At 35.7% G+C, this 24208-nt stretch overlaps 2 protein-coding genes across 6 annotated transcripts in view; one reads left to right on the top strand and one right to left on the bottom strand.

Moving 5' to 3' along the window:
* Positions 1-14857, top strand: part of LOC121992751 (ADP-ribosylation factor GTPase-activating protein AGD2-like) — a 31019-nt gene extending 16162 nt beyond the window's left edge. For 4 of the 5 annotated variants that reach the window (XM_042547307.1, XM_042547304.1, XM_042547306.1 and 1 more), the window contains 3 exons: positions 1178-1629; positions 2841-2986; positions 14580-14857. In XM_042547307.1, coding sequence (XP_042403241.1) covers positions 1178-1629; positions 2841-2955 — 567 coding nt within the window. In that variant the 3' untranslated portion in view covers positions 2956-2986; positions 14580-14857. Of the gene's footprint in view, positions 1-1177; positions 1630-2840; positions 2987-14309; positions 14385-14579 lie in introns of all 5 variants that reach the window. The other variant, XR_006114993.1, reaches the window with a different exon arrangement.
* Positions 14858-18641: 3784 nt separating this feature from the next.
* Positions 18642-22427, bottom strand: LOC121992753 (cysteine-rich receptor-like protein kinase 2). The gene is made up of 7 exons (XM_042547308.1): positions 21592-22427; positions 21268-21396; positions 20273-20403; positions 19977-20190; positions 19658-19889; positions 19290-19440; positions 18642-19205 (listed from the first exon to the last, which is right to left on the bottom strand). The coding sequence occupies exons 1-7, from the start codon at positions 22361-22363 to the stop codon at positions 18888-18890; spliced, it is 1947 nt and encodes a 648-aa protein (XP_042403242.1). The 5' UTR covers positions 22364-22427; the 3' UTR covers positions 18642-18887.
* Between the last annotated feature and the right edge of the window lie 1781 nt (positions 22428-24208).

Consider the following 24208-nt stretch of genomic DNA (forward strand, 5'->3'; position numbering starts at 1 on the left):
TCGCACAACGCATGCGTGTATATATATATATAACATTTAATTAGGTATTCGGGTTCGGTATGGGAAGGATTCTACTAGACTCACCTCCATACCTAAATATCCATATTAGATTATCCGATTATTTAATCAGGTCCAAAAATTCCTCCATACCCTTATCCATTCGGGTCAGATATTGATCCTTCATAGGGTTTAGAGGAAATTGTCATCCCTAGCTGCGACCCATCGAGGTTGCGACAGCCTCACAAGGACCCGTCGAGGTCACGACGGCCTTGCCGGGACCTACTGAGGTCGCAACATCGTTACCGAGACCTGTTGAGGTCGCGGTGGCCTTGCCGCTATCCACAGACATCGTGGCGACCTTCATGTTCCCGCTATGACTCGTGGAGGTCACGACGGCTTCCGTGTCCCCGTCGAGGTCATGGTAGCCTCGTCTCAACCCGTAAACACATTGACCCACGGAGGTCACGACTCACGACGACCTCCATGTCCCTGTCGAGACGTGACACGAGGTGGTTGCAGCGTGGGTGCCCCTGTCGCAGGTTGGTCCCCGTCGCAGTGTCAGGCGATGGGTGGAATGGTAAATTTTGTCCGTTTAGCCCAACACAGAATCATATATTAAACCATGAATTCAATTATGCTTCTGGACATTTTATTTTCAAAATTTCTTTAAATTATTATGTAGTTATATGCTTGATTCTAGTTGAATTTGATTTTAAAATTAAAAAATGCTCCAAATTAGAGGCCTACTTGGTAAACTGGATAGATTATAAATTCAATTTTTTTTTTTAAATTTAGTATTGTCTAAAAATGTCAGTGTATTTAATATGGTTTGTGAAATTATTTATAACATAAAAATATTTCTGGTGAGATTAAAAAGAAATGAAATAGAAGCGTAGATGTGATTAATCATTAATATAATGGAAAAAGGATATTGCTAATAGTTGACAATGATCTATTAAAATCCTAGGAAAATATTCAACACATTATTACATAGACGACGCTTGGCATTAGGTGACAAACCTTTAAATTTCTCGAGATGCATATATGTCAAATAAAAAGGGTTGGGTAATTCTGTACTTTGTCTATGCATATAGATATTCAACTTTACATGCTGCCCTTATTACCTTTATTGCATTTCTTGAATTTCGTCAGTGTTCACCTTATTCATGTCTTGCAGTATGAGGACAAATCTTTGATAGTCAGGGAAACAATCGAGTCTGATCTTCCTCCAGTTACAGTTCGTGTCTGGGAAGCAGTGAAAACTAATAATGTTCAAGTAGTGTACCGCCTTCTTGTGGCCTCAGATGCCAGTCCTAACACTAAATATGATCAAGTGAACACTGAGCTTGATGACATGGTGGATACATCGAGTCACATATGTAACGATTTGATGGAGAGGCAACAATTTGATCCTACATGCCAGAAAATCAAGGATTCTGGTGGCTCAGATAATTGTTTGCAAGGTTGCTCATTATTGCATCTAGCATGCCATGTTGGTGATCCTGTCATGTTAGAGCTCCTGTTACAGTATGGTGCTGATATTAATTATCAAGATTTCCATGGGAGGACACCTCTCCATCACTGTGTTTCTGCAAGAAATAATTCTCTTGCTAAATACTTAATTAGGAGGTAATTCTAGAGCATTTCTCAATGATATCATATGTTCATTTACCCAAGTGAACCCTGAAAAAGCTCGTCATACTCATAATGCTCGTCTTGAATTAATGTAGATAATTGCTGGTTCAGTAACTTAGATAACAATTCAATGTTTTGTCTAATCTCATCCATGGATTCATTTCTTAACCTTTTAGTAGCCAGGTGTTGATTTTTCTGTTAATTTGATAACGTACAAGAGGTAGATACATGTTCAAATTTGTGAAATCTAGAATAAACCAGAGACCTACCCTGTAAGGATGAACAAATTTGTTAGATCATTTTCAGTCAGTTTGTGTTGCTAGCTTTGCATTCCAAGAACCTATTAGTTTTGATGGTAAACATAAGATTGCAGGATGGATTGCCATGACTTCAATATTTCTACAAATTCTTTTCCATTAAGCATAAATATAATTTTGATAAATGTAGTTATCTTATATTGACAAAAATATAAGTCGATCATAACATGCATTAGTTGATTGCTGACAGTGATCTGAAAATCCTAGCACCTATACTGGGAAACGGAAAAAATTCAAGTATCCCATTAGCTATGAGATCACGGAATTAAATTAATAGCAGAAAAGTAGAGGATAAGGTTGTGGACTTCGTAATGACAGGTGCTGCAAGAGTGAGGATAGCCTTTAGAACTATACTATTTAGTAAGGAATTTCCACTCGCTCAATGTTACATGGATTAAAGAATGATCATTGATAATAATGTGCCTTGGAATTATTCTAGCCTGTGATGTTGAAGATTGTTTTGAATTTGAAGCTGAGAAAAGAGTTATGTTTGAGCACTAGGAAATAGATGTCTTTGGTAGAATAGGTATTTTGGTAAGGAATAAGACTTGAGCTAGCAATACTCTAATATACTTTAACATACCGCTGTTTTTTTTGTACATTGGTACCCAAAAAACTTAGTTATTTTTATTTGTTTTTTCTATGGCCTTCTTTCAGTGACGTCCACAAAATTTGCCCTTGTTTTAAACACTAATATTTTCTGAATTTATAGAGAACCTACACAAATTTCATTGTCTAATAGGTTAAGAACTACTCCCAAGTTGTTACAAGACTGGATCATTCTCCAAGCGACTTATCATTGAATACTTTCTTTTTTAAAAAGACTTTCTTTCTGCATGATTCAAATATTTAGAATGTGTTTAAATTGAAATTTTAATTGATGATCAGGAGTGCAAGCACATCAGTTAAAGATGGTGGTGGCTTCACAGCTCTAGAAAGAGCAATGGAGCGTGGAGCAATTCCTGACGAAGAATTATTTATATTGCTTGCTGATCACTTGTGATGCCGACGGTTGTTCTTGCAAATTATCATTGGTATGTTTGCTTTCACTTTAATTATTGTGAATTAATATCAACTCTTACAAATACATTACAATTAATATCTTTAATAACTCTGTGAAGGAAGTGGCTTGCTATATTCTATCGCAGTACATACTATCTCACATTTAACGAGTGTCGTAACTTCGGTTTGATATTTATATTATTAGTTGCTGAGTATTGTTCTTTTGGAAGCAGCTAATAGAAAATTTTCATCACTTAAGAGAATTTGCCTTTTGTATTCTTAAGTCCACGTGTTTCCTTATCTATAATAATTAATCACATGATGCATTGTTAAATAGTTAATGTATCTACAAAGTTTGGCTTGATCCCTTTTACAATATGTTAAATATTCTGTCCAGAACAAATTTCTGAGATCTTGTATTCTTTCAGTCCCAACAAATTCTAGCCATCCTATCATGCATCTATGCTTGCTCCCAACAAAGCAAGTTCAATCCAAAACTAGTCTTTTCTCTATTTCTTCAATCCTCTGAGTGAGTTCTTCTCCAGAATGAATATGAAATCTAGGCTTTCTCAACGTATCTGGGCATCGGTTTTGGGTGTGCAACGTATCTTTAGATTTTTTTTAAAAATTTTGTTTGTTTTTTTAGCTCCTAGTTATGCCATCAAATTTTACCTTCATGGTTTAGGGGTTGGGTTATAGTATTAAACACAAACAATTTTCAAAACGAAAAAAAATTTTAGGTGCTTACGGGGTATACGACATAAGGGGTCTGACATATCAAATTCCTATATATATAACGAATAAGCTTGAACACAGTTAGCAATTAAAGTTCATTACTTTTTTATTTTGTAGGTTATAAAAGTATTTTTTATATATCATTCTTGATAACTTATGAATTTTTGGGTTTCAAATTATACATACGTTGAAAATGAACAATTATCTTATATATTCAATCAATTATTTAACAACCATATTACCAATTGAGCTCAACAAAAGCTTGAACAAGCTTGACAAGGTAAACAAACAACTTGAACACCATCAAGCACAGCTCCACTCGGCTCGTCTACAACCCTACTTTCAACTCCAACAAAAAATGCTAGTTATCTCATTCTGCACCTATGGTTATGATCATGATTGCTAACAAATTTCATTTACCCAATTCCTGATAAAAAAATCAACAGAACCTTGTGTGTTGTACCTGCAGATTATTCTACTACCACACAACTCAGGCAAGTGCAAATATTTTGATAGAAAGATGATTACTCGAGTGAATTCACAAAGATAGTCAAACTCTAATATGCAGGACATTTTGAATATGTTGGCAGCAGAAGAACAGAAATAGATGCAACATTCTTCGCATGAAATAAGTTCAAACTGATCTAAAAATGAGCCTGGGTCATGTGCCATCCTGAAGCTTATACTTTTAGCATGCCATAGTTGAAGATTCAATAGGCTTCCCTACTATTTTGACTTTGTAGGTACGGAATGAACACGAGTTTAAACTGGATCTTACAGATGTCGGGTGCACTCCCTTTTAAATGTGTGATTCACTGGTGTGGCTCCAGACAGAAAACACTATGAGTATGGTATCCTTCTCCCCATGAGGAAGTACTTCTAAAGTACATCAGCAAAGAGCCACTCCCTAATTCCTTTTGATTCCTTCCTCTTGTAGGGAGGTACTGTGTTTTTATCTGCCTTTCCCTAAAGATAAGGAAAGTATGCATTTTCTCTTGGTAACCTTCCCACTTGCAAGGACCAAGAAATCAACTATAAATGAACAAATTTAGATTTGAGAATACACACTACAAAGAAGCTTTTGAATACGCTAAACATTTCTCAGTCATTAAAGAAGACGGTTATTGTCAGCTAGAATTTACTGGACGAGGAGACCAAATACATGTTCAGCAAAACAATACTATTATAGCACTAGTAACATCACTACATATAGACTCTCGTTACTTGAAAATATGTTACTCCAACTTGAAAAGAAACTCTAACAAAGCTAAATAAAGACTTGAGTCAACTTTCCTTAGGTAAAACACCACCAGTAACTTTCAAGTTTCTAACATACACTAGGTTTGATGAGTCTCACAAGAACTGAATCATTTACTGGTAGTTTCCAATTAGCAAGACCAACAGAAGCTAACACTACTTCCTGGCTAGATACTATCCTAACTAGAAGAAATAGTTTTTCTACTATTGGTCCTCATCGATTAGAAGAAGTAATTGATCTAGAGAAAGACTTAAAGCATTTTCTCTAATGAACAATTAAATACTTTAAATCCTAAAAGACTCGATAGTTAAGGGATTCTAAACTTTTCTACATCAGTATATTGTCATCATAGACAAGAAACTCTTCACCTTCCTAACGGAGGAGAAGTACAACTTAGTCTAATGACGAAGGAAGTAGCAAAAATGCTCTACCTCCGTAAACACAATTATATCCATTTAGGATTAATTGTATTTGGACTTAGAGTACTAGAGCTAGGTTAGGAGGCAAAGTTCTCCTAGTTCTACATGACACCCAGCTCTCTGATAATGAAAAATCTATTATAGGACTCATTGAGGTAGATATGAACACCAATCTAGGTATCACTTATTTATGTCCTAATTTTAATATGACCATAAAAGACTTTGTGAAACATATTAAAATTCACATTTAGGCAAAAGGTTACGGACAATTTCAAGGAGATAATATCCAACTCGACATTATTTTCTTAGGAAAAACTATGAATCATATGCATAATCATTTCAAAATCTTTGTAAGTGATATGATTGAAGCCTTAACCACTAAAGGAATTCACTCTCTCAAGCCAAGAGTATAACTCTGACACCTTAGCGGGCTTAGAATGGAATATCAACTTGAAAAATCCAGAAATTACTTTAAAACCAACCACATCACTTATGTACAAAGATAGGAAGTGATGTACAAAGATAGGAACAATCAACTGTCTGTCCGATTCTCTGGTTATCAACCATCAACTTTATCCACAGAAACAGAAGACTTACCAGAAACCAACAACTTGAATTTAATGTTCCATAACACTCAAGATCCTATAAGTGTTCTTAGACAACTTGGAAGACATCTGCAATTAGTACAAAGAAATAAAATTAAACAAGCAAGTAGTACAACAGAAACTTATAATCTCATGAATACAACTGAAAAACTTCATAGTTTTTTTTGATGACTTAGATGAATATGTTTATATGCCTTCTGCGGCTTCTTTGGCTTTAACTGACGAAGATCTAATAGAATTAGAAGCTTTTGATCATAAACACCAAAAGCTTCCAACCACTTGGAAATTATATTTTGATGAAGATCGAAATATAATAGCCCAAAATATCCAACAAACTTGAAATATTGATAGCTTCTCTGAAACAGATAATATCAGTATTCCTACATCAACTAGAAACTATATGAATCCAGCTAAATCTTTAGCTACTTCCAAACCCTATGAAGTAAGACTACCAGAAAGTACAATGAGAACTATGGATTAGGATACCCTCCTAGAACTAGGATCGTGCCTTATATAAACAACAATCCTCTAGTTCAAACCATAGGCAAAAGACGACCCTAGAAGTAACATTTTTTTTCCAGAAAAGATGCAATCCTATTGAATATAATTGAACATGATCCTCAGTTATATGATACGTATTTAGAACAATAAATAGTCTTTGTTAAACAAGATTATCAAGCAAAACATGAATTGGATATAGAAACAGGCGATGCCATGATTAGAGTCGGAGAAAATTATTTAGGCAATGTTGCAAGCAAGAGCAACCTGGGAAGACTTTAAACTTCATTTTTTAGATGAAGTTACACGAATTTATTCGCAAGAAAATAATATACTTAATTTTTGTTATGTCATTCAATGGCTCTTAATTGCTAGAGATGCTAATACTGGCTTAGATATTAGACAAAAAGAAGCAACGAGAGATTTATACAACTTCAACTTTTCAATTGGAACAACATTAAACTTTTTTGTAATGACTTTTTAGTCTTAATAACTGTATTAGGCAATTACTGAAATCCAACTTTAGGAGAACGATGATTTAGTAAACTTCTAAGAGACTTTGGGAAAAGAAATCTATAAATCATGGACGGATCTGAGAATTCAACATATCCTAGCTGCACTTAAAGGAAAATGTACATATATTCATATAAAAAACAACTTAAAAATCAACAATATGGATTTTGTAGCCAAATTTATACTCCACAATAATATGAGACTACACAGCAACACAGACGAAAACAAACTAAACCTATGATCATGAAACCCAAGAAAATTTATTATGTCTGAAAAAGTAAGGAAAAGAAATCCTACTTAAACAAAGATAGACATGTGAGGAAATTCAAACCAAAAAAGACTTATGCTACTACTATTACTTGCTTCGTATGTAATGAACCAAGACATCTTTCTGTTGCTTGTCCAAACAGGAAAAACGTATACAGCCGAGAAGCTAGGCTAGTTGGCTGTACCAATTTAGATTTAATAAAAGTTAAATCAGATGTATCTGATATCTCTTCTATTTATTCCATTGTTAGAGGAAATCCCTTCTATTGATTATACATTAATCAATTCTTTTTTACATCCATCTTTACCACTTACACTAGAAGATACCAATATTTTTGAAGATACACTCAATTGGATAAACAATTTTGACTTAATGTGCCATTAATTTATCCCACAAAACTTAACAGAGTTAAGATCTGACCAACGCACGTGTACTCACGAATGAACTTTAAAAGAAGGCACAGATAATGTACCATGTTTGATCTGTAGTTATTATCCTTCCATTTTACAATGCTGAATTTGTAAACTCGGTAAAAGACAATGTTGCAATCTATGTTTAGATGCAATCTTTCAAGTTGCTATTCCTCCTACTCATACAGTAAGAGGAAGCACTAGGAATATTCTTTTGGAAACTAGGGTTTCTGTCCTCGAAACTAGATTAAATCTCTTAGAAACCGAGATAACACAGCTACATGACCATACCTCTAGTCAGCCAACTTCTGATTACCAGAAAGGAAAACGTCTCATTCTAACTAACGATCTTGAAGACCCAGACCTTGTGTTTATTCAAGCATCGAGTATTTGTAATTCTGGCCTAACCATTGATATTCGTGTTCAATGCCTGCTCAAGATCTAGGGCCATGAATTTACTTTACATGCTTTCTTAGATAGTGGTGCTACAACTTCCACTATCGATGAAATCCTTTTAGTGCCTTTCCTACCTGCATCTCTCATTAAACACATTAATACACCACTTGTTAGCACTCAATTTGATGGACAACAACTTACCTATCACAAATTTGTCAAAAATGTTCACCTCTGTTTTTACACCAATTGTGACACTTTTAGTTCTCTTTTACTTAATCAGCTCTAGGCTCGATCCATGCCCCATAAAAATATCCCTTTAATTCTTAGCCTTAATTTTCTTATTTTTTCTGACTGAGCCCTCTTACTCACCAAAGACTATGCTGCCTTACTTTTTACTCCGGTTATTTCTCCCATCCTTTTGCCTATCCTTTAGAGGTTAGCACTTATAAGTGTGGTGATACGCCCCCTCAAATCTTTCAATCCAACCGCTAGTTGTCCTTGCTCTGTTAAAAATGCTAACAAACCCAAAGCAATAATCAAAAGTAAGGCCCAAACTCACGAAAACTAATATTACTTGGCTATGAGAGCCTAAATACAGAAGTAGAAGACTCAGTAACACGTCATTTCCGTAATTAAGACATAGATACTTACTATCAGGACTGTCTAAATCCCACTTATTTATGCACCTTACTCAAGACACAAGAAAACTTAGATACAGTTATCTCTCGGTTAGAAAAATTAGAAATTATAGGAGAGCTAAATACTGGGAACGAAATAAAATCTATTTCAAATTAAACATCATTAATCCTTATTTGACTATCAAAGCACAAGACTTGAAATACACCAATTGGGATAGAGAAGAATGTACAAACCATATTTCCCAACTACTTACTCTTAAAGCCATACAACGATATGATTTTAGACATAGAAGTTTTGCTTTTATTGTCAACAAAGGAGCTGAAAAAAAAAAGAGGCTAGTCTAGAATGATATTTAATTATAAATGTCTCAATGATAATTGTCATGAAAATGACTACAAAATACTAGACAAAGACTAGTAACTTAAAATTTAGAATTCTAAATGATATTCTAAATTTGATATGAAATCTAGATTTTGGCAAGTTAAAATTCATCCCGACTCAATACCCTGGACTGCATTTTTCTGCCCAGAAAGACATTTTGAATGACTAGTCATGTCATTTGGACTTAAAGTAGCCCCTCAAATCTTCCAACGAAAAATGGATGATATTTTCAGAGGAGTTTGTTCTTTTACTTGTGTATACATTGATGATGTATTCTCCAACATAAAGGAATAACATTATGTCCACCTACACATGATATTCAATTTATTCAAAAAACATGGGTTAATTGTCTCTCGGAAGAAAATGAAATTAGCAATTACTCATATTGGATTTTTAGGCAGTAACATTGGTCAGGGGAAAATATCACTCCAAGAACATATAGTGACTAATCTATTAAACTTCTCAAACAAAATGGAAGATATCAAAATTCTTTGGTCTTTTCTTGGTCTACTCAATTATGCCAGATCATATCTTAAAGATATTGAGATATTGGTAAAATTCCCATCGTATAATAAAACTTCTCAGAAATGACAAAGATACTTTAATCAAGACATTGATTTAGTTTGACAAATTAATAATATGGTTCAACATTTGCCAATGTTAACATTACCCTTAGATTTAGATTACTTAATCATAGAAACTAACGGTTGTGAAACTGATGGGGTGAGCCTTATTTAGTAAACTTTCAAAATATGACTTAAAAACTTCAGAATCCTTGTACAGATATGCATCAGGAAAATACAGAGAAAAGGGTCATCTTACTTTTTTAGATTATGAAATTCTAGCAGTTATTTACTGCGTAGACTCTTTTATGCTTTTTATCGGTAGAAAAGCAGGAATTTACTGCTAGCAGAAATTCTAGCAGTTATTTACTGATAATTGTGTCAATACATTCAGAACAGATTGTGAGACTATAGTTAGATATAGTCAACAAACAAAGGAACTAGGAAAGGACTCGAATAAAAAAGATGGATTAAGTTCATTGACACAATTATCAATAGAGGATTAGAAATTAATTGGGAACACATAAAAGGAACCAATAATTCTTTAGTTGATACTTTATCCCAATTACTTCAGTAACTATGCTTATACTGTTTCAGTATTATGGACAAACAAAAGAAGGTTCGAACTTATGGGTACCAAACTATAAAGTTTGAAAATCAAGAACTTCAATAGTATTAAGAAGAGAAGATCCTTTTCAATTTGACTTAAGAGCACAATTGGATCCAATGCAACATTGTTTGATATACAATGTCTAGAACATTCCTACAGTACCTGGCATAGCCAACTACAAAATTGCTATCATTAATGCTCTCTCTAACTATTTCCTAACTATAGTACAAAAACCTGTTGGGAAAAAAATCTCTTGCTATGCTATTCTTTCAGGAACTCAAACTGGCTTATATGCAACTTGGGGCGAGGTCAAAGTTTAACTTCCCCAAGAAAATAAACCTCCCTACAAGAAGTTTTATTCGGTTGAAGAAGCCTATGACTTATTTAGGACTAAACAAGATCCTAACTTCTTTATTAGTCCTTTATTACGGATTGATGGAAAATTTCAAGAAGATAAATCATACTTAATGACACTTTAGTCATAACCTAAGACTACTACAACTTCTTCACTACAAGAAAGTGAGTTCCTCTTAGTTCCAATCGGTATATAAAGACCCATGGATTATCAATCTCTTGAAATCTTGCAAGCGAAAGCAACTGGTATATAAAGACCCATGGATTATCAATCTCTTGAAATCTTGCAAGCGAAAGCCGGAAGAAAAATTGAAACTATATTCTCTAGTTACAAAAATCTACTAGATGACATAATCATTTATTTCCGAACTCTCGGAGATACTTCTACTTTTATGCGGTTTGTAGAACATAGAGAAGCACTTAACTAGTTTCATCAATATCCAACTCCAAGAATTACTATTACATACGGAGAAGAATACACTTATAAACTTAAATGTCAAAAAACTTTTCCCCAATGTGCTACTCCAGAAACTTTAGACTTGGGTTGCAGATGCCAGCTACTATATTCTTTTAGTAGAGCCAACATCCACTGCGAAAAATTTAAACATAAAAATTTTAAGGGAAGACTTATTACTTCCTTCACGTTGATGGATTTCGGCCTTCTACAACAACTTTGGGTTTATGACTTGGATTCAATACAACAGTTTCTTTATAAACTTGGTAAAATTCTACAACAAATACTAGAAGAAAAAGAAACTCTTATATTATGTGCTTTTGATAGTTCTCCCCCAGAATTGATAAATTTATGGATTGAACCAGCTAAACACGTCATCAAATTATATGTACAAGGACTAAATGTACAACTCCTTTCTTTTGAAGACTATCCTTCACACTTTGATAAGGAGTGGACTTCTCCTAAACCAATTGAAGAACAACTCAAACACTGGCGGTCTTCCATTCAAGGCAATTCCTGGCTCTGACCCCTTAGAATATACTTTGGCCGGAGAAACTTTTACTGAAAAAATTTACTAGCCTAAAAACTTAGGAACGAGATTTTTTTCGTTTGCCTACTCTACTCAGCATTCAACCCTCTGACAATTTTATCAGAAGAAAAATATAACATGGTTTGAAAAACAAAACAAAACAAAAACAAATATCCTTCTCCAACAGCATCAACTTCCACCTTACCACCGTCTATGGGGTTAGTCTAAGAAGCAAATTTAATTAACATGATGGAATTATAATAAGAACAACATAGGCAATGACGTCAGACGACACTATCTCCAACAAAACGTCAGTCATGATGCAAGAAAACACCAACAAGATTCTCCCTTATCGCCACCAACTTTGTAGAGAATGTGAGTCATTACCTCGAGAAGCCTCTGTTGGAGCAATCCGAGTACCCTAGGTTTTGATATTTGGACAAAGGTTTAAGTTAAGTTTATTGTTGTATTTGATATGCATTGTGAGTGTGCAGGATACAGGTACAACAAGGAGAGTCCAAGTGTGATCTTGGCAAAGGAGGAAAAGTCCAAGGGTGAGTCTTGGCGATGTAAGTCCAAGTATGTATTTTTGGCAACGCAAATCCAAGTGTGACTTGGCAATGGATGAAGTCCCGGAGGCGCGACCTCTTGGTAAAGGAAGACTCGACAACAATGACAAGGTCGATGGAAGCTCTTTAAGGCAAGACGTGAATGATGGGGAGACATCCAAGGGACGCGAGGCTAATGGAGGAGGCTAGATCTAGGTTGTGCGTGTAAGGACGAGTGCATGAGAGACTGTACCAGGGTAAAATTCTAGGTTACTGTAGCATTCGATTAGTACTTCTATCAGTTGACTGGTATCGAACCGTTGGCATGTAACGGTCGAATTCCATAGAGGACCAGTCGACTGGTGATTTTATCAATCGGAGACACAACTAGGTGTTTCCTCCCGAGCTCTATTTAAGAGAGCTCGGGGTGCTTGGCTAAGGTTGATGAAATAGACTTGGTTAAAGTCTATTAGAGTCTCCCAAGCCCTCGTGTGATTGGTGTGCTTGTATGCAAGTGTTTGTGGCGAGATTTCTCCACCAATAAGGAGCTACACGAGCTAGCTGGAAGTTCTCCGGGGAATCATCCACCGACGGATCGGGATCGTCCACCTTACGAACAGCCGTGGAGTAGAAGCTCTAGTTCCAAACCACGTTAAATCAACGTGTTAGGTTTGCTTTCTCTTGTTAGTATTTGTTCTTGTATTCCACTGTGCATACTAACCATTGTAGGAAGCGACGATTTGGGTGATTGACTATTCACCCTCCTCTAGCGGACGTCAAAGTTCCAACAACCTCTTCTTTCTCCTATAAAACCACACAGAAACAAGCAAGAGAAAGTAGAGAACGCAAAATTAGGACATAAATAAATGATACCCATGTGGTGCTCATATCTACCTTAATGAGTCCTATAATGAACTTTTCATAACTTTGCCTCCTAACCTAGCTCTAGTAAGTCCTCTATGTCCAAATACAATTAGTCCTAAATGAATATAATTGTGTTTACAGAGGTAGGGCGTTTTTTTTTGCTTCCGTCGTCATTAGACTAAGTCATACTTCTCCTCCATCAGGAAGGTGAAGAGCTTCTTGTCTATGATGATGATATACTGATGTAGAAAATTTTAAAATCCCTTAACTATTGAGTCCTTTAGGATTTAAAGTATTTAATTGTTCATTAGAGAAAATGTTTTAAGTCTTTCTCTAGATCAATTACTTCTAATCGATGAGGACCAATAGTAGAAAAATGATTTCTTCTGGTTAGGATAGTATCTAGCCAGGAAATAATATTAGCGTCGGTTGGTCTTGCTAATTGGGAACTACGAGTAAATGGTTTAGCTCTTGTGAGACTCATCTGACCTAGTGTATGTTAGAAACTTGGAAGTTACTGGTGGTGTCTTAGTTAGTGTTTTACCTAAGGAAAGTTGACTCAAGTCTTTATTAGCTTTGTTAGAGCTTCTTTCCAATCAGTTTCTTGGGAATTACCAAGACTATGTTTTTCAAGTTGGAGTAACCTATTGCCAAGTAAAGAGTCTATAATGTAGTGAGGAGTGCTATAATAGTATTATTTTGCTGGACATATATTTGGTTTTCTAGTCTAGTAAATTTTAGCTGACAATAACCGTCTTCTTTAGTGATTGAGAAATGTTTAGCATAATTCCAAAGCTTCTTCATAGTGTGCATTCTCAAATCTAAGTTTGTTCATTTATACTTGATTTTTTGAGTAATTTATGAAGAACCGTGAGTTTTTTATAAAGTTGAGTTTTGTTACTTACAATCAAATCCTTAGATTGTAGTAATAAAGTTTTTGACTCTGTTTTCTGAAGTTTGTGTTTTCTGTATCTCCTTTTTTTTAGGAAGGAGATCCACTTGTAAAGTTTGTTTTAAAGCTTCTTTGAGGCTTTAAGATAATCAATATTTCTTAAAACTTCAGTTGCTATTCGGTTGTGCTGGACTAAGTTTTGAGAGATACTATTAAAATTCTGTAAAAGAGTTTGAAGTTGTGTTTCTAAAAAAATTTCTACACTTATCAGTATGCGAGGGAATTTAAGTGTGCACTATCTGAGTGAAGGCAATACGTTGTGATTTGATTCTTGTATAACAGCTATGTTTATTTTGGTATGACGTTATGATTGTTTGTGGTTGTAAAGTAAGATCTAAGTAATCTAGTTTTCTGACTAGATGTGAAGAAGTTGTACACATATGCTAAAGATCCCAAAGTAACAAATTGGCTGTCGCCAGAGTCCTACATGGAAGGTATCTGGTCTTAAGTTCACATTGCACAGGGCGAGATCCCTGTTCTTGCAAAAGTGAATTTCATTATTTGTTTTTCTCTTTTGGAGGAATGAATTAGAGCTGTTATGTGTTGGCAAAGTTTCTTCTTTACATCAATATGTCCTTTCATCTAGTGTTCAGACAGTACTATAACGATACAATTTTGGTTATTTTCAGGTAAGTAAATGATTTATGCAATTTGAAGGAATCACATTGAGGTATATGCTATTTGGTCGCCAGCATCTTGAAGCCAGTGAGGTATATCATGTTCTGAGAATTTTTTTTCGCCATTATTTTGTGACGATTTTGACGAACGGCTTGAATATGAATCTATCTCCACTATTTATTTATTTATTTATTTATTAGAAGGGAACAAACACTATAATCTATTTTATTGATCAAGAAACACAATGCAATTTACGGAGAGCAAATTGTAATATGCTCGTCCTCGTTTATGGTCGGTTTTTTTATTCGATGATACGGTGCCACTGATTTGTTTTTTTTCCCCAATAATTCGATATATAAATAATTTCTCTGTTTCACAAAGAGAATTATTTTTAGGAGAAAAAGTAGTTTCATATTTTTAATGATTCTTCCATTGTTAATTGAAGTTTTTTTTTTATTTTCGAATTATCTTCCATTAAACAAAAGCTAATGTGTTGTGTTTTCCAGCACACGCCTCTCTATTTCTTTGTTATGTTTCCAGCACACGTCTCTCTATTTCTTTGTGGTGGTTCATTAATTTCTTTTTATTCTTATTACATAAAGATGAGAAATGAGAATAATTTAGATATTTAGGTCTGATTTTTTTTTTTTCAAATAGTATATGAACTAATTGAGTTTTTTAAAAGCATGAAAAAAATGACTCTGAAACTGTGACAGTACTTGGCTAAAATGACTGACAACACTTTGTGTTTTATATTCTATATTTTAATTTATTTTAAATTGAACAATTTCATTAAATTATTATTATTTAAAAAAATCAAAGTGGTTGATGATTTGGAAATAAAAGGGCGCTATTTTGGTTTTTGCCCAAAAAAAATCTAGTTTCTCCCATAAGTTTCAATGAAAAAAAAAACTTAGCAATTTTTTTAATAAATTAGAATAAAAAATATATAATAATCAAAGGACACCTTAAATAAATGTACAAATAAATGATACTCTTGATTTTGGTTTCGGTTTTTTGATTCTCAGTACCTAGAATAGCTCATAAGCCTCCTAGAAAAGTTTTTGGTTTCCTGTCTAGTGAGAGAACATTAATTGTGCAAAACTGAAGCAACAGGCTCTAGAAAGGGAATACAAATCAAGAAGCATGCAAGCATGACTAAACAACATAGAATTTCAAATAACCCAGAGACAAGGCTAGAAGACTAACTAGGAAAGGTTAAATGATAGAATCAAAGTCACCGGACACTGTCGATGAACCATGTATATAAAAAAACCCCACGAACAAACAAAAACAAATCTTCCAAGAGCATTAGATCAATATACAATTCAAGTAATTATTAAGGGGATAAATGTATCTTTAGACACTCCAAATTCGATGAAAACTACTTGTAAAGCATGGTCAATGATCCTATTATAGTCAGAGCTCGAACAGGGAACAAGGTCTCAGCTCTTGTCCTGCTCAATAGCTCTAATAAATGAGCACTTATCGTGACAGCAAAACATGAAAAGCAATACTTATAAAGCATATTGAACAATGGAATTCATCTAGCTATAATTAATGTGATTGCTGCCTAGCCATTTGAAGATTTGGGAAACAACTTAAAATTGCTTGTTTAACATTAACAGGAGATAACGCTACCATCTGCTCCAGTTCAATGGGATAAGAAGCTTCACAACATTTTTGACAACCGCCCATTAGAGATCTTAAGAATCAACAAGTTAAGCTTTAAAAAGGGACAAGAACCAAGAACGAATAAACATCATATTCCGTTTAATGTTCATCAAACAAGCAAAAGTTAGATTTTTAAAGCGTAAATAAACACCGTGCGAACATATCAATAATAGTCGAGAATAGGTGCATTTTACCGATGATTATTCGATGACTGCCTCAAACCCTAATTTTCCCGTCATTTCCTTCTTCGGCAGCGGCAGATTCCACCGACGAGATCATGATGTACCTTGCGTTCATGGGGCTTTCGTCGGGGTACTCTTCCTCCTCTCGGCCGGATTCGCTGCCCTTGTATTGGCTGGTGGCCGTATACCCGAAAGCGAATATAACGAGTGCGAAGAGGCCGAGGAGGAGGACGATGATAATCTCGGCGCGATCCTGAAGGGATCCAAACCCGCGGGAGGCTACCTCGCGGCCGTTCAGTTCGGGCTCCGTGATGAGTAACGGACGCGGTTCTTCGAAGACGTAGGACGAGGATGAAAAGTAGAAAGGACTGATGATACGGTAGGTCGAAATTAAGCGGTAAGAGCGTCGGGGGGCGTCGGCGGAGTCGGCGCCGGAGGAGGAGGAGGAGGAAGAGGAGACGGTGTAGCTAGTGAGGAAGAGAGCATTGATAGGGTGGAAAGGCCCTCCAGGGCGGGCGGCGGCGAATGTCGAGAGGAATAAGGCGGCGGAGGCGACGAGGAGGACGGCGGTGACGGAAGCGGAGGCCATCGGCGTCGACGGAGCAGAAAGAAAGACCAGGACGACGCGAAAGGAACGGAGGCGATCAGCTGAGGCGGTTACTATATATAACTCAAAACCGTACTACTCTTTCGTTTATCGAATTAAAAACATCATTCATTACCTGCTTTACGATTGCTTAATATGACTATTTCAATCAAGGGTCCCACTTGTTCATCCAATCACAAGATGGATAGAGAAAAAGAAGAAACTCAGAAGTATTAATGATCTATTGGGTTGGGCCGGTAATAAATGGGCCGGCGTTGACAGCCCAAGAGTAATTATTTTTACAAAAATAGAATACAAAATAGGAAAACATTTTTTTCTAATATTAATTAAGCACATTTAAAATTGCAGAATTATAATAGACGCACTTAACTTCCCGATTTATAGGACGTGGTTATTTTTATTTTACTCCTTCCAACAACAGTGCTATTGCAGAATAATACCATTGTGATGCTGAATTTTAAATATTAGCACCTCTATTTCAAAATATAATACAAGGATGGTGTTGTGAGAGGCGTTTGTGATGGATATAATCATGTTTTACTATAATACTAGTATAATATTGATTTTTAAAATATAGTATCATAGTGATACTGATTTTAGAGTTTATACAATTGCACAATTAGTACATTAAGGCTCCGTTTGGTATGCATGATAGGATAGAATTATATTTTCAAAAAAAATTTAATCCAGCGTTTGGTAGAGTTGATTAGGAGTAGGATAATGGATGATTATGGGTAGGATTCATAATCCCTTGGCCTCAAGAGGGATTATTTATCCTACCTTTAATCCTATCCTAATCAACCCAATCCTATCCTATCATGCATACCAAATGAAGCCTAAGTCTATATGGGTGGTTTTAATTCCATAAGTCCACATAAGTAAGCTTAATCTCAATAAGGTGATCTTACATTAATTAACACACACTCACAACTAATTGTTATTAAGAAACTAAATCCCAATTAAGCGATCTAATATTTTTAGCATGAATTAGTGAACGTGGATTTAATGTGTAGATCCGTTAACCAGTGGCGAGTCTAGGAATTCAAGTATAGATGGACAATTTTTACGCGGAACAAGGGACGATATCCTCTATTTTCATCGGTGGAATCTCATAATACTAGGGGTTCCACCGCCGGCAGAGGAAGTGACCGCCGATGCCGCCTCCACTGGATCCGCCCTTGCTGCTAACCTAACTCATTAACATTAATGAGCTGTTAATAATGTATGAGCTTTTATGTGGATGGTCTATATAGGATATACTTGGTCTATAAGAGAAGAAACGCTTGATTAGAACATATTCTTGAACCTTCAAGAGAGCTTCTTCTTCCTTCTCTCTTCCTCGTTGAGAAGGATTATAGATTGTTACTTATTCCTGTAGAAGATCATTCTGCGATTGCAAGAACTCCGGCAACAAGGACAATGACTAAGACCATTCGTTTGCCGTTGTTTTCGATTTTTATCCAATGTAGCCTTATGGATGATGATGATAACTAGATCCTTAGATGCATCTTTTAGTTTGTTTTGATCTATCTACATTGCTTTCAGTACGCCCTTTGGTTAATTGCCGTGAAAACTTCTCAACATTGCAACAATTTTTATGGAACAACAATCAGTCTTAACTCACTTAGAATACATACTCATCTAAATATACAATTAGAATATGAAAGTACACCCTTTGGTCAATTGCCGTGAAAACTTCTCAACATTGCAACAATTTTTAAGGAAAAACAATCAGTCTTGGCTCACTTAGAATACATATTCTTTCATCTAAATATACAATCAGAATATGTAACGGTTTGTAAAAATTATGTTTTTTACTTCATTGGAACAGGATGCTTGCTACTTGTCATGGAACATTAACGAGCAGAGAACTGAGATACAGAAACAGTTGCATGCGAGGTAGAAAATGAGCCGGTGGTGAAGGATACAACATTACCTTCAACACTACTTGCAGCATCTATGAAGGTCGGTCTTGTCGGCTGAGGAGTAGCATCACTCTGGCTCAGCAACATAACAACAACCTCTGACATTGTCGGCCTCTCAGCTGCAGCAGATTGCGTGCAGAGAAGAGCTATTTTAACAATCCTCTTCACCTCTTCTGGAGAAAATTCACTAGGATCTAAGCTTTCGTCGACCAACTCCATCAATCGATCGCGTTCGTATAGTTTCCAAGCCTGTATAGATCAAACACACAAGATGATCCTAAAAAATGTAGGAAAGAAAGCTTAGATCAAGAGTTGTATGTACATGGTGATTACCCATTCAAGGAGATATTGAGTCAAAGGCTCGAGCTTTATGTCATTGTTTTTCCGTCCGCTTATCATTTCAAGAACGACTACGCCGAAGCTATATGTATCGACCTTTTCAGAGAGCTGCCCCTGGATTGCATACTCAGGTGCTGTATATCCCCTACACATGATACAGTAGTGATAATTTGAATTTTGAACCTTTGATCGTAGTATTATGAATCGAAACTACATGGAATGATTGGTTCTGGATTAAAAAGTGCGCTTAAAGTTATAGAATTCTCAAAAAGTGCATTTGGTTCCTGAAATTTGAAAATTAAGTGCGCCATTTAAGAATTCCGCAACTTTAAATGAGCCTCTTTTGTCAATTAAAGACTTACAGAGTGCCAGCAAACCTAGTGCTGAGGTGACTCCTGTCCTCCGGCAGAAGGCGCGCTAGGCCAAAGTCTGCAATCCTTGGCTGGAAATCATCATCAAGAAGAATGTTGCTGCATTTGATATCGCGATGTATGATACAAAAGTGGAATTCCTGATGCAGGTAAGAAAGCCCACGAGCCATGCCGACGATTATGGAGAATCTCTGTTTCCAATTGAGGGATCCACGTTTGTCACCTGTTGAAGAATGATTTGGACATGACACAATCCAGTAAGATAGATGCAAGCTATTATTTGTATGTTTGAGATTTAAGAGAATATTACCAAATATGAACTTGTCGAGGCTGCTATTTGCCATGTACTCATAGACAAGAAGAAAATCTTGGCCTTTGCTAGAACATCCAAGCAGACGGATTAAGTTTCTATGATGAACATTGCTAATGATCTTCACTTCACTCTGAAAATCTGCTCTTGCCCTACTAACTTGAGCAATTGCCAGTCGCTTTACAGCCACTGTAATCCCATTTTTCAGTGTGCCCTGCGATGATGATAACTATAACTGTAAGCATATCTTCACTGATTCATCAAAACTAATTCTGTTTACACTTAATAGCCCTCACCTTGTACACATCCCCAAAACCTCCTTCTCCTAATTTATTACTGTCTTCACTGAAATTATTTGTAGCTTTTTTAAGATCCTCGTAATGGAAATTTATTGGACCTTGTAACTCAGTGGCCCCTAATATATCTCCTGCACAAAGATAACCTCATCAGAAATCACTTGGATCATAAGATCATAAGAAACATAACAAAAGTTTAGAGCTCAGTTGCTTTCATTTGAAATCTTTATGAGAAGAAAGTTGAATGCTAATAATACATTTTAGCCGGCCGGCTATATCAAAATTTTCAACAAATACAACCCTGTCAAATGCATTTCAGATTCAGCCTGCTGAATAATTTTTGTATTGGCTTAAAGCTCATACAGTGTCTATTGTAGGATCTATATAGCCAACCCAAGTAATACGGCTGGAATAGATTACGACATTCCAACAGAAATAAGATGACAAGAAGTCAAACTCATTATTAACATTTAAGAATGTCTTATCCTTCTCAAAAGAGCTTGTCCAAATTCACGGTAAGTTCAGACCTGAATTGGATATTCTTTTGGCCACTAGCCGCCTCCATTATTCTAGAAATATTTAGTCAACAAATGATAACATCCACTAAGGAAATCAATCTCCTCTGAATGATGTGATAGGTTTTGGTTTTGCATACAACAACATCTGATAGGCCAAATGACATTCTAGACAGTGTTGATAAAGTTTGCAACAAAGTTGACCAAGGATTTTCAATGTGCCGGCCGTGTATTAGGAGATGATAAACATCAAAACCATTGATATTACTGATGATGCATGGTTGTTAGTTGTCAGAGAACTATCACAATAGTTTATGAAGAGAACCATTAATAAAGACGAAGTCTTTCCTCCACTTATCGATCATGCAAAAGAAAGAGAATGAATAGTTAATCTTACTGTTCTTTGCTAATCCCCTGGATAGAAATCTAAACCTGATCACTTTCAGGAGAATAGAGAACAAATACATCAGATTCACTAACCTTTTCGGGGGCCTTGTTGATATCTAGATCTTCTGATCCACAGAAGTGCTACAAGCCCTACAAGTAGCAACAGGCCGCAGACTCCTCCAGCGACGCCCCAAATTATGACCCTCCGCTTGCTTGATCTCCCTATTCCATTTTCATGACAGAATTCATAGATAAATTAATTCCATTATCGCCAGAGAGTAAGAAGAAGTGAAGAACCAATTGTTCCCTGTTCAATGTCTGTCTTTGTATTGTATTATGGATAAATTCAATTAAAACAGAGCTTGAGCATTCGTACCATTGGACAAATTTCAGAGTGGTGACCATGAATTTGCTCACCTGAATTCAAGAAAGGGGATAAATCCATGGTTTGGTTGGCGGGGAAGAAGGGCTGGTTGGAGTACCTCATGAAGCAGCCGGCGTCCACCGCCCGGCCGTCGGCGCTCGGCAGACACAACACTACATTGTTTACCGCCGTCTCCAGGCACTGTCGGCATACCGCCTCGCTGAGCGTCTCCACGCACTGCGCTATCCCGAACACCCCCTCCCTCTCCGCCGCCGTGAAGAACTCCGGCGCCATCGGCGTGGCGTCTCTCAAATCCTTCACCAGTGCCAGCCCCGCGGAGGCGAACCCGGCTGGCCCTGCGCTCGTCGTCGCGTTGCGGCTGCCGCAGAAGTTGGCGTTCCCCGGGAGCGTGCCCTGGTCGGAGAAGGGGGCGCTCTCGTAGCGGAGGAAGCACCCGTCGTACACGACGCGAGCGCCGTTGGCGGCGCCGCACCGGCGGATGCGGTCTTCTGCGACGGAGAAGCAAGCGAGGCAGTCGGCCATGGAGAGGTAGCCGCGGCACTGGAAGAGGGCGTAGACGGGCTGGGAGGAGACTCCAGCCGCGGTCACGAAGTGGGCCGCGGCGCTGCCGGCGGCGGCGGCGGAGGAGATGTTGGAGCGGAGGTCGGCGAAGGTGCGGTTCAAGGTGGCGGCGAAGACGGAGGCGTTGGTGGAGTTGTATAAGCTGCAGCCGGCTTGAAGGAGATTGGCCTGAGGGTCACCGGAGGTGATCGGACTCCATAGGAGAAGCACCAAGAGCACGAGGGCGGAATCGAAGTAGGCCATGCCTCGGGGTCGAGGCACCGGAAGTGAGCCGCAAGACGAACACCTCTGACAGGATGAAGACGTCGAATGTTTTATTGCTGACCAAAAATCGATATAACGCCGTTTTGTGACAATATAACGTATTTAATACGATAACGAAATTGTAACGATACATTTTTGAAGTAAATTTAATATTGGAGCAAAGTGGCATTGCCCCTAATATCCATCGAAGTAAACACTCTATAAATATTAAAATGAAACTTAATAGAGGAAGAAAATGACATGATATTAATTTCACGTATAATTTATTATAAGGTTTGATTGAGAGATTGGATCTTATTAAAATAATGTTACCGTTACGTATGATTTGACAAGAGTATTAGATGATTGCTAATTAAAAAAATAAATAAATATTTAATTTCTAATTACTTTAGAAAATTTATATAATTAAACAAACCTCGCCGACCACTATTAAAAAAAAATAATGCGTATCTTCAATTTAGCCATTATATTAATAGTTTTGTCCCTAATTAATTAATTAATCAATCAAACTAATTAGATTTATATAATTTAAGGGCAAATTGTCTTAAAATCCCAATCCCAATTTAAATCGGTCTCCATGTCAAAAAAAAAAAAAAAAAAAAAAAAAAATCACTTCCTAACCATATATAATAGATATCAATTTATTTAATTATCCCTAATATTATTTAGGTATAATAAGTAATTCCTTTTAAATTCAGTACATTAAATTAAAATCTAGTATATGTTCTTGAATACGAGCTCATACCAACAGATTAACTTAGGCTAAATCAATTGGTTAAGTTAATCGATTGGTTGGTCAGGCGAAAAAAGAGTCATGTTCAATTGAATGGAAAATATATTAAATTATCTTTAAATAATGCTCAATTAGATGGAAAATATACTAGATTCTCTTGAAAATGATGTTAAATTTATGAGAAATTATATTAAGAAAGAAAAAAATCACGCTCAATTTAATAGAAAATATATTTGATTCAAGTTTAAATGTATTAAATTTAAAAAGAATTATATCTTATTTAAGACTTTTTGTTCTTTAAAAAAATGAGGGGCAATTAGGTAACGATGTTTGTACATAGAGAGTTGAATCAAACAAAACTTTACATGTAAGGAGTGAAATAATTTTTTTTTTTATATGAGGACTTTATGTAATGTTCAAGTTATGATTGGAGATTTTTAAGTAAAGTTTAAGTTGTGATATGAGATTTTAAGATAATTTACTGAATGATAATTCAACCATGATCTCCACACCCATAATTTGATGTTAAATTATTATTTTAATTCGGGTAGTAATTTTTTTTAATTTAAATAGGTTGTGCAAAATGATACATTTAAATTAATTTTTTTTAGTTAATGGTTAATTAATTAGTAATTTTAGCTGCTGACAATAATGCTCTAATTAAATTTATTTTTAAATCTTTAATGTCGGTTTTAAAATGGTAATTAAATAATTACAAATTATTTAACTACTAAAGTTAAGTGTTAATCATTCAATTAATTGTTAAATAATTACCAATTATAAAAATTAATTAGTAATTAATTAATAGATTTATTTTTAATTAGTAAACTATTGAAAACATTTGTAAATATTTTTGCTAAAATATTTAAGCCATTCTATATACATTTTGATCAAATAGAGAATATTGTATCATGAGTCTTTCGGTATTTATTTTTTTCTTTTAAATGTTAAATAAAGTAATTGAGAAATTACTAATTGACTGAAATAACATCTAATCATCAACTATTACTAGTTAAACACTAATGACTTTAGAGGCCTTAAATTTGTATAAAATAAATATCATTTCTCATAAAGGTAAAATTTTAATATTT

Source organism: Zingiber officinale, chromosome 6B (assembly GCF_018446385.1).
Source record: "Zingiber officinale cultivar Zhangliang chromosome 6B, Zo_v1.1, whole genome shotgun sequence".
NCBI classification, from domain to species: Eukaryota; Viridiplantae; Streptophyta; class Magnoliopsida; order Zingiberales; family Zingiberaceae; genus Zingiber; species Zingiber officinale.